The 11601-nt window shown below is 40.7% G+C and overlaps 1 protein-coding gene across 1 annotated transcript in view; it reads right to left on the bottom strand.

Moving 5' to 3' along the window:
• Nucleotides 1-8694: 8694 nt before the first annotated feature.
• The window catches only part of LOC122939333 (ethanolaminephosphotransferase 1-like), a 79656-nt gene continuing 76749 nt past the window's right edge, over nt 8695-11601 (bottom strand). Inside the window, exon 12 of the mRNA XM_044295401.1 lies at nt 8695-8830. Within this exon, the coding sequence (XP_044151336.1) occupies nt 8818-8830 (13 nt within the window). The 3' untranslated portion in view covers nt 8695-8817. The remainder of the gene's footprint in view (nt 8831-11601) is intronic.

The raw sequence follows: 11601 nt of genomic DNA, 5'->3' as shown, positions 1-11601 counted from the left end.
TTGACTTTTTTGTTCCATAACCCTCAGGATCATTTAAGAAATTCCAAATGACTGTCTTACCGCGTCCCACCTCAGCAGCGATGGCGTGCTGTGAGAGACCCTCCTTATGCAGTTCAAAAACAACCCGACCACGTTCAAAAAGGGAGAGTTTTTTTGCCTTTGCCATCACAACGTGTGACTACCTGACAGAAAATGACAATTAATCCACATCTTTGCACAGATTTGGCCTTTTAAAAGCAGATGGACCTAAAATTTGGATCAGCTGAAAAACAGCTTGTTTCAGTTTAATCGTTATTTTCAATTAATTGAATGCTCAAAAAATGTTTTGTCTCGCTCTCATTTCTTCTTGTTGCATGTTGAAGCTCTACTTGGAATTTTGTTAAGATCCAACAATGTAAAATATGATTTTTTGCCATTTTTCAAACTTAAACTTTTGATCAGGACTGTATTACAATTTGGGAAAAAGAATTACAGACAACCTTTTCTGAACCTGATATAGCCCAGATTCACCTTAGATCACACGGATTCTCCAGGTGCATAAAGACTCAAGAGCACTCATACAAAACTATGACCAGATGGTATAATGATCCAAGTAAACTACACCAGATGAGACTGATGGACTCTAATAAATGTTGGAGGTGTTCTCAGCCGGGAGGGAATCTTATTTTGGTTTTGCCCAATAATACAACCTTACTGGTCACAGGTAGAGAGCATTATTAATTAAAGTGTGCAGTTGAAGCTGTCTCTACCCTCAGTTTTGCTTTGGCTTCCAACGGGTCTCTGGCATCCGGCTGCGAATGATCTCCCCACACTGTTGGTCCAGGCTGCCAGACATTTAATTCCAGTAAACGCGTAGCAAAACTGCCCCTAGTGTTGCCCATTGGCAAGAAAAAGTAGACCAAATTTACTTGCTAGAAGAGCTGGCAAGTTGGGCTGCTTGTAAAACTATGGGCTCCTTGGAAGACTTCCTGAAAAATACTCAATTTAAGAGAGAACCTATTCGAAACCTCCACTTATCTTTAGCTTTACACGATTTACTGATTAATAGCTAAGTTTCTACAGGCTTGTATTTTCAAGCTTTCTTGCTTCACTAACTTCTTTAGCATACACTCTAAAAGATGTGGCAGCCAAGACGTGGCGTGGACAGGATCTTATGTTTCATTTTACCTTATTCTCTTGTTTTCTTTTTTATATTATTTGTTCTAGTTACCTTACATGCTTCCGTATTATGGCATTGAACGTCTCTCTTTATGTTTTCAGCCTTTTCCTGGCTCCTTAATCAGAGCTGGAACAGGCCCTCATCAATTTGCTATGTCAGTTTTTGATAATAGGGAATGTAGTAATTTTACATATTTTCTCCCCTTTAACATCCCTCATTTCCCCCCTCCTCCCTTCCTTTCTTCTCTTCCCATCCCATCCTTCTTCCCTTACCTCATGTATTCTCCCCAAATGTCATACCTTTGACTGATATACTGGGGTTTTGTATCATCTAATTATTGCATAATATATGTGGTGAATAACCTATGTGTACAGCTTTATTCCTGTAACAATTGTTAATTTCTTGAAAAATAATAAAAAGAGATTTGTTAAAAAAAAAAAAAAAATTGCTGTACGGCAGCCTTATCATCCAGAGACAAAATGGACAGGATCTGTGACCTGTGTAGAGGTCATTGTACAAGGAAAGAATAGATAAGGTCTTACAATCACCCATTGTGAATGGTGGATACTGACTTATATATGCACAGAGGTGATATTATTACAGGCAGGTTTAGATAATATATAACTGCAGTATAGTGATCTGTAGAGACCAAGAAGTGGCGTCTATAATTAGGCATAGTGGCCACTGCCAGAACTGCAGGGATTAATGTTTTTTGTTTAAAGATAGTTCTTGGCATGGCAAATTAAAAATAGCATCAAAACATCTTTAAAAATATGTTACACAAAAAATGTGATTTAAACAATAGGACACTTTCTGATGACACATTCCCTTTAAGTCTTCTCAACACTTATAATTACTTGAATTGGTGTTTTAATATAGACAGTGGTCCATCCAGGGCAAGCTTAGACTTTATGCTGCCTGAGGTAAGAGACTGAAATGGTGCCTCACTTCTGAAAATTACATATGGGATAGTGCAAAATTGTATATTTTCTAAAACATGCCTACAGCCAAGGATGGGTGCCACCTGAGGCAAAGTCCTTACATTGTCTCATAGATGGTCTCAGAGCAATGAGAGTCACTGAAAAGATAAACAGACCACCATTACACCTCTTATAAAGGCTAGGTCATGGGTTACTGCCAGTAAAACTGTTCTCCAGGGTGTTGGCTGTGTCCTTTTACCAAAAGAACTTGCATCTTGTGTTTAATGCATGATTGTTTTTGATCAGATTCATATGGAATCTGACAGAAAAAAAAAACTTCTGTTTGCCCTTGCTTGAGATCATACAGGTCCTTCTAAAAAAATTAGCATATTGTGATAAAGTTCATTATTTTCTGTAATGTACTGATAAACATAAGACTTTCATATATTTTAGATTCATTACACACAACTGAAGTAGTTCAAGCCTTTTATTGTTTTAATATTGATGATTTTGACATACAGCTCATGAAAACCCAAAATTCCTATCTAAAAAAATTAGCATATCATGAAAAGGTTCTCTAAACGAGCTATTAACCTAATCATCTGAATCAACCAATTAACTCTAAACACCTGCAAAAGATTCCTGAGGCTTTTAAAAACTCCCAGCCTGGTTCATTACTCAAAACCGCAATCATGGGTAAGACTGCCGACCTGACTGCTGTCCAGAAGGCCATCATTGACACCCTCAAGCAAGAGGGTAAGACACAGAAAGAAATTTCTGAACAAATAGGCTGTTCCCAGAGTGCTGTATCAAGGCACCTCAGTGGGAAGTCTGTGGGAAGGAAAAAGTGTGGCAGAAAACGCTGCACAACGAGAAGAGGTGACCGGACCCTGAGGAAGATTGTGGAGAAGGACCAATTCCAGACCTTGGGGGACCTGCGGAAGCAGTGGACTGAGTCTGGAGTAGAAACATCCAGAGCCACCGTGTACAGGCGTGTGCAGGAAATGGGCTACAGGTGCCGCATTCCCCAGGTCAAGCCACTTTTGAACCAGAAACAGCGGCAGAAGCGCCTGACCTGGGCTACAGAGAAGCAGCACTGGACTGTTGCTCAGTGGTCCAAAGTACTTTTTCGGATGAAAGCAAATTTTGCATGTCATTCGGAAATCAAGGTGCCAGAGTCTGGAGGAAGACTGGAGAGAGGGAAATGCCAAAATGCCTGAAGTCCAGTGTCAAGTACCCACAGTCAGTGATGGTCTGGGGTGCCATGTCAGCTGCTGGTGTTGGTCCACTCTGTATTATCAAGGGCAGGGTCAATGCAGCTAGCTATCAGGAGATTTTGGAGCACTTCATGCTTCCATCTGCTGAAAAGCTTTATGGAGATGAAGATTTCATTTTTCAGCACGACCTGGCACCTGCTCACAGTGCCAAAACCACTGGTAAATAGTTTACTGACCATGGTATTACTGTGCTTAATTGGCCTGCCAACTCTCCTGACCTGAACCCCATAGAGAAAGTTGAGAGACGCAAGACCCAACACTCTGGATGAGCTTAAGGCCGCTATCGAAGCATCCTGGGCCTCCATAACACCTCAGCAGTGCCACAGGCTGATTGCCTCCATGCCACGCCGCATTGAAGCAGTCATTTCTGCAAAAGGATTCCCGACCAAGTATTGAGTGCATAACTGAACATAATTATTTGAAGGTTGACTTTTTTTGTATTAAAAACACTTTTCTTTTATTGGTCGGATGAAATATGCAAATTTTTTTAGATAGGAATTTTGGGTTTTCATGAGCTGTATGCCAAAATCATCAATATTAAAACAATAAAAGGTTTGAACTACTTCAGTTGTGTGTAATGAATCTAAAATATATGAAAGTCTAATGTTTATCAGTACATTACAGAAAATAATGAACTTGCATTCATACAATACATGGGTATTACTGCTCTATACTACTCAGAGGTATAAATATATGGTTATGTGCACAACCTCTTATAACAGTGTTGTTTTCAGGGACAGCGTGGATGTGGTATCAGAAGACTAGATCATGAAAACATATTTTCCCAGGATGATTGAGGTAGGAGTTAATATTGGCGGAGACCTTTGCATATCGAAGTATAAAAATAAAGAAGCATATAAATTTCTTATCTGAACATACAAATAAGGAAGCATATAAATTCCTCATCTCTGCCTCACCCTCTGTGGTAAAATGTAAGAAACACCCAGAGATCCCTTTTTCATTGTCCTTGACTCACTCAGGCAGAACTTTCTTAGTGGCAATACTTCTTTCTTTATAAGAGATGGCATCCGCTGAACTGAATGATGTGATCTGCTGCATCTGTCTAAACATTCTTACAGAAGGGGGAAAGAGAGGATTAATATCTCAGGTATATACTCTTTTGCTAGACAAGTGTTTAGCTGGGTTCCTGCTGACGCGGATGATGAAATGGGAAGGCGATTTAGGCACCATTTCCAGAGATCAGTGGGAGGATATATTAGAGGCGGTTCCTAAAGTGTCCCTAAGTGAGCAGGGTAAATTGTCACAACTCTTTATCATCCACAGAGTATACAAAACGTCAGTATTTTTGCGGATGGTTGGTGTTAGGTCTGACGACAACTGTTCGAAATGTTCGGAGGAGGGAGCGGACCTGTTGCATATGCTTTGGTCTTGTCCAGTGATAGGGAGATATTGCGATGAGGTGCTGAACCTGATTAACAACAATTTGGTTGCACAAGGACCCCAAGGTATGCGTGTTGGGCTATGTATCAGAAATTGGTGGGAATGAGTTTGTTAAGGTGGCGGTGGGGAGACTGCTATATGTAGCCAGGAAGTTGGTGGCTCAGCGTTGCATCCAGGGGAGTCCGCCGACGGGGCGAATTTGTGCGGAAAGTGCATGACATGTTGACTATGGAGAGAAGTGTGTTTGTGAAGAGAGGCTGTCCTCAGAAATTTGAGAAATTGTGGAATGGTTGTTGCATACTCATATAGTGATATAAGATAGTTTTGAGGTGTTTGCGCGTCTGTTTATAGTGGGGGGAGGGGTCTGGGAGGGGAGGGGTGGGGTGGGGGGGTTTTCAGACCTATGTTTTCTGTCTGCACCATGTATTGTTTGCTCTTGGTCGTGTACACTGGTATTTTGATGGATCGCTCTGTCATTGGATGATTCTGACTTCTGACAGTTCATTTTACTGTATCAAGTCTGATTACTGAAGAGACAATGTACTTTCAGATATGTTTATTATAATTGTTTAATAAAAAAACGATTTGATAAAAAAAACAAAAAACATTCCTACAGATTCTGTGACCCTAAAATGTGGACACGTCTTCTGCTGGGTCTGTATTAACCATTTGCTGAATTCACAGGAGAAATATGGGTTCTACACCTGTCCTGAGTGCACAGAAGAATTTCAGGAGCGCCCTGTACCGCAAAGGAAACTGCAGATATCTCCTGAAAGCAAGCAGGAGGAGACTGTGATTGGCTGTACGTACTGTATTCACTCTACAGCGAGTGCTGTTAAATATTGTCCATTGTGTGAAGCTTTCCTATGTAATGAACCTCTGACAGTCCACACTAAGTCAGCAGAACATGTTTTATCAGAACCAAGCACTTCCCAGGAAAACAGGAGATGCTCGGTCCACAAAAAGGTTTCGGAATATGACTCTATTGGAGACAATGTCAACATCTGTGAAGTCTGCAAAACTATAGAGCACAGAGGACACCAGCTAGAAGCCTTGTCCAATGCGAAGGAAAAGGAAAAAAATAAAAAGGCTTTGGAGAATCTAATGATCATGAATGCAGAGACTGATGCAAGAATTCAGAGTTTGCAAGAACACGTGAAAAATGTACAAGAGAGAGAAATTAATTTAACAGAAAAGGTAACAAGTATGTTATTATACACTAGAACCCTGCTGGATGACCTAGAGAAGAGGATCCTGGGAGAGATCACCAGCCAGAGAGAGACGGTGTCACACTCCGTCTTTGGCTTAATCCAGAAGCTAGAATTAGAAAAGAAAGAACTATTAAAAAAGATATGTCACATTGAGGAGCGTTATAACATGGATGATCCAGTACCATTTCAAGACAACAGTTGCAAGTCTGTGGAGGTAGATAAACTGCTTAATGGTACAGGGGACCTTGATGAAGTTCTGATCACGCTTATTTTAAATTTGGGGTTACATAATATAATCACAGCAGTGATAACAAGGACTGATATGCAGGAACCAGCAGATCTTTTACTGGATATTAACACAGCAGCTCCTTCTGTGCATGTGTCAGAAGACCGTAAAACTGCATCTCGGTCACAGGTTAGGCTGGAGCGTCCACAAACACCTGAGAGATTTCAGAATTCCCAGGTATTGAGCACCACAAGTTTCTCTTCAGGACGTCATTACTGGGAAATGGAAACAAGCAGATGGACCTGGATGATTGGAGTGTGCTACCCAAGCATGGACAGGAATGGGGCATCTATTGGATATAACAAGAAATCGTGGTCTTTGATTAGGTGGTATAATACCAATAAATACAGAGCAACACATGATAGTAAATACACTGAAATAGCTCTCAGTACATCCTGTCATAGATTTGGAATATATTTAGATTATGATGCTGGAAAGTTGTCCTTTTACGCCTTGTGTGACCCAGTCAGACACTTACACACCTTCAATGTTACCTTCACTGAGCCTCTTCATGCTGTATTCTGGGTGTGGGGATATAGTATGTTATATAAAGATATCTGGGTGAGAATTGCACGGTATCAAAAATTGTGATGCAAAGAATTTATTAAATGGGGAAAGTAAAACAACTAGTTTATTCTGTGTTGGTAATGATGTTAATGTCAGGGAAGTTTAGATCTCTGCAGTTTGCAGGCTGTTGGTGGCTTTTATGCATTGTACGCCTCAGCACTTGGCAAACCCTCTCTGTAACTTTACGTGGTCTCTTTCATCGCTAATCTACAGTGGTTCCTAAATGCTTCCACTTTGCAATAATACCACTCACTGTTGATGGTGGACTACCTAAGAGGTAAAAAAAAAACTCACAAACTTACTGTTACAACAGTGGCATCCTATTACAGTACCACGCTGGAATTCAGTGAGCTCTTTAGAACGATCCATATTTTCCCAAATGTTTAGACAATACAAGAGTGTAGAGTAATTGTGGTGCACAGTTTTTCGATACTTCTTGGCGCAATGACACGACCTCAGATAGTTGTAGATAGTTCCTTTATTGTTTATATATAGAAGTGACAAAGTGTTTCGGAGTTGAAAACACTCCTTTTTCAAGACTAAAAAGTAGTCAAGTTCCATAAAATTAATAACTAAAAAATGGGGATATGTAGTATTAATAACATCAAGGATTGTATATATTAATATATGATATATCATTTAAAAAAAATATTGTTGATGGTATTATAAAATTCATGTTGATATATATATGTATATAGCAGGATTTTTTTGTAAGGTCTTTTAAGAGTAACAATTAAAAATGAATGAATTATAAATAAAAATGTGTCAAAAATAAAATCATGTTTGCGAACATTATCTTTAGTCAATATTGTCATCTTATTGTAATTCATTGTAGTGGATTTATTAATTATATTAAAAATGCATAAAAAAAATTAGGTCAAATACAGGACCAGAATTTAAGTGCCGGTCTGGGTTTTGGCAGCACCTGGCTGTCCTTAAATAGGCAGCTGGGCTCAGAAGCCAGGTCTCTGTGTTGGGATCTGGGAGCCTTGTGTCTGGATGAAGGCTTGCTACCTGTTTGGCGTGAAAACAGGTTGGTGCCGCATGGTGTGAATTACCACCAACACTGCAAGGGGACTTTTTGTTTGATTACGACTGCTTGTTTTGTCATTTGCCTAAAGTGTGAAAAAAACACTGAACTGTTTGATCCAAAGAACTTGTTGTTGCCTCTATACTGCGTCCGCTAATCCTGTCTACCAGAGCGAAACCCCCACAGTATGTATATAGAGGAAGCAACATTTGGGTAAGCAGATGTAGTTATAGGTATAGGAGGGCAAACATTGTTAAATGTACTTGTGAGGTGTATATGTGTATGTAGAATGAACTACATCTGCAAGATTCAGCATAGTAGGCAGACGATATGGAGTGTAATAGGCAGGTGATCATTGCGTCCAAATGCCGGTATCAAAATATGAATAGGAGTGCCTATGCTTGCACAACACAAAAAGGTGAGCACAACTAATCTTTCTTGATAACTATTTACCTAAAAAAAACTATTACCCTATGAGCGCCTCTCCCTTTTCTGCAACAATTGCTTTCCCAAATGTTTGTAAAGGCAGACTGCATGGCTAGGTTCTGGATTTTATACACCTGCGGCAATGAGACTGAACCAAATTAATTGATTTCAATGTTTTTAAGAGGTGTGCGCTAATGCTTTTGTCTATATAGTGTATCTTTGTAACGTGACACATATAATAGCATAGATAAGCACTTACATGAACAAATTCAGTACATTTATATTTTTATTATTTAAAAGAACAAATACAAAAAAGAAATGAAATACATTAATAAAACATTTCAAACTGTATAAAGTGATGTAAACTATAACCGAGTTATATACATAACGTAAGCCCTGTCTCTTCTCATTCACCAATGTTCATTACGATGATGTCTGCACATGGTAGACAGCTGTTATATAAAACTAGGTATTCAGAGACTTTCGATCTTCAGGCTTCATATTTCTTCAAGGTAGGCATTTAAATGGTGAAAGTTTTTGTCAGATGATTTCCCTAAAAGATAGATTCAAATAATGAATGTTCATGATAATGGTAAGCTAGGAGACAGTGTCAATTAGTGATGAGCCAAGCAAGCTTTAGATGCTACATCCGAAGACGCTTTGTTCAAAACTTCGGATTAATACTATACAGAGATCGATCTCTGTACAGTATTAAAATGTAGGGGCTACGATGAGCCAAAGTTAGTTATTTGCAAAGTTGCGTGTGACTACCAGTCGGAACCAGGCGGTATAAGTTGGAACCGAAGCTGAGTTTGGTTCCAAGTTTCGGTTCCACTTTAAAAATCAAGTACCGAAGTTATTCAATGTAGTCACATTATAAACTGCTGGTTGCCATGATTACTACCACCCTGCAATCCAGCAGAGGTGGCCATGCTTGCACATTATGTGAAAAAGCACCAGCTTACGCACGCTCCCGCGGTTTCAGCTACCTTCGAGGCCTGCACTTTTTCCTATAGTGTGTAGGCATGGCCACCGCTGATGGTTTGCAGGGTGGTCGTAACCATTGAAACCTGCAGTGTATAATGTGATGGAAAAATGAATCCAGCCAGCAAAGGAGGCAATATGGACAATAACATTGCATTAGTAAGTGCCTTGTATTAACTTTCTCTACGTAATAAATGCAACTTGCTGAAGTGACACAACCTCTTTAACTGTAGAAACCAGTGTCAGGACCTGCTGCCAAGGCCAATAAGATTATGGGGTGCATCAAAAAGGCCGCACATGACAAAAACATACAGTATCTCACAAAAGTGAGTACACCCCTCACATTTTTGTAAATATTTTATTATATCTTTTCATGGGACAACACTGAACATCTGACACTTTTATATGATGTAAAGTAGTCAGTGTACAGCTTGTATAACCGTGTATATTTGGCGTGCTCTCAAAATAACTCAACACATAGCCATTAATGTCTAAACCGCTGGCAACAAAAGTGAGTACACCCCTAAGTGAAAATGGCCAAATTGTGCCCAAAGTGTCAATATTTTGTTTGGCCACCATTATTTTCCAGCACCACCTTAACTCTTTTGGTCATGGAATCCTCTTCCACTCCTCCATGACGACATCACTGAGCTGGTGGATTTTAGAGACCTTGTGCTCCTCCACTTTCCCTTTGAGGATGCCCCACAGATGCTCAATAGAGTTTACGTCTGGATACATGCTTGGACAGTCCAGCACCTTTACCCTCAGTTTCTTTAGCAAGGCAGTGATCATCTTGGAGGTGTGTTTTGGGTCGGTATCATGTTGGAATACGACCCTGCGGCCACGTTTCCAACGAGAGGGGATCACGCTCTGCTTCAGTATGTCACAGTTCATGTTGGCATTCATGGTTCCCTCAATGAACTGTAGCTTCTCACAGCTAGCAGCACTAAACCATGACACTCCCACCATCACGCTTGACTGTAGGCAAGACACATTTATCTTTGCACTCCTCACCTGGTTGCCTCCACACAGGCTTGACACCATCTGAATCAAATACGTTTATCTTGGTTTCATCAGACCACAGGACATGGTTTCAGTAATCCATGTCCTTGGTCTGCTTGTCTTCAGCAAACTGTTTGTGGGCTTTCTTGTGCATCATCTTTAGAAGAGGCCTCTTTCTGGGACGACAGCCATGTAGACCAATTTGATGCAATTTGATGCTGTGTGATGTCTGAGCCCTGACAGGCTGACCCCACCACTGCTGTAACCGCTGCAGCAATGCTGGCATTACTCAAACATCTTTTAAAAAAAAAAATTAAATATAACCTCTGGATATGACGCTGAGCACGTGCACTCAACTTCTTTGGCCAACCATGTTGAGACCTGTTCTGAGTGGAACCTGTCTTATTAAACCACTGTGTGGTCTTGGCCACCGTGCTGCAGTTCAGCTTCAGGGTGTTCTTATCTTCTTATAGCCTAGGCCATCTTTATGTAGAGCAACAATTATTTTTTTCAGATCCTCAGAGGGTTCTTTGCCATGAGGTGCCATGTTGAACTTCCAGTGACCAGTATAAGAGAGTGTGAGAGCGATAACACCAAACACACCTGTTCCCCATTCACACCTGAGACCTTGTAATTCTAACGAGTCACATGACACCGGGGAGGAAAAATGGCTAATTGGTGTGGGGATTCGCTCTGGCAGTTATGATTAGAGGGTGCAGCACAGAGGCAAAGTTCTTGGTTCAAAACATCTGTGTTTATTCACACATGAAAGCAAAAACAAAAACACAAGTTGCTTGGTGATCGTTCACGCACATGAAAAGTTCATATACAAAACAGTCACCTTTTCTCCTGGGTGTTATTTCACACCCTGTTGGAAGTTCTGCTTTGTCAAGTCCACAGGCAGGCGTTAGGCGGCCTGTTCACCCTCACAGGGGTCTGAGCCCTCCAGCTGGCTTGATCTGCGGATCCCAACACATCATTCAGATCACAGCACACAGACCTCCTGAGCTCCACTGTCAGACAGAGGTAATCCTCTCCATCTGGCAGTGCTGGCTGGTTTTTATGCCTGCCAAAACCCAGCCTGGAACATGGGGAGTAGTCACCCACCCAGCACTTTGAGTACTCCCAGTAGGAGCCGTCCCGGATCAGCTACTACAGCCATACTAGTATTATTACAGCCAAGTATTAAGGTGTCAAACGGCAACTGCTCCTGACCTACTCTTACTCCACCGAGGCCAGGATCCTCGGTGACACATATCTATCATTCACGATGATTCCTTGGGTACAATTTGGACCATTTCACTTAGCGGTGTACTCACTTTTGTTGCCAGAGATTTA

This window comes from Bufo gargarizans, chromosome 5 (assembly GCF_014858855.1).
Source record: "Bufo gargarizans isolate SCDJY-AF-19 chromosome 5, ASM1485885v1, whole genome shotgun sequence".
NCBI lineage: Eukaryota > Metazoa > Chordata > Amphibia > Anura > Bufonidae > Bufo > Bufo gargarizans.
Note: the sequence above shows the minus strand (reverse complement) of the source record. Positions and strands in the feature narration are given on the sequence as shown.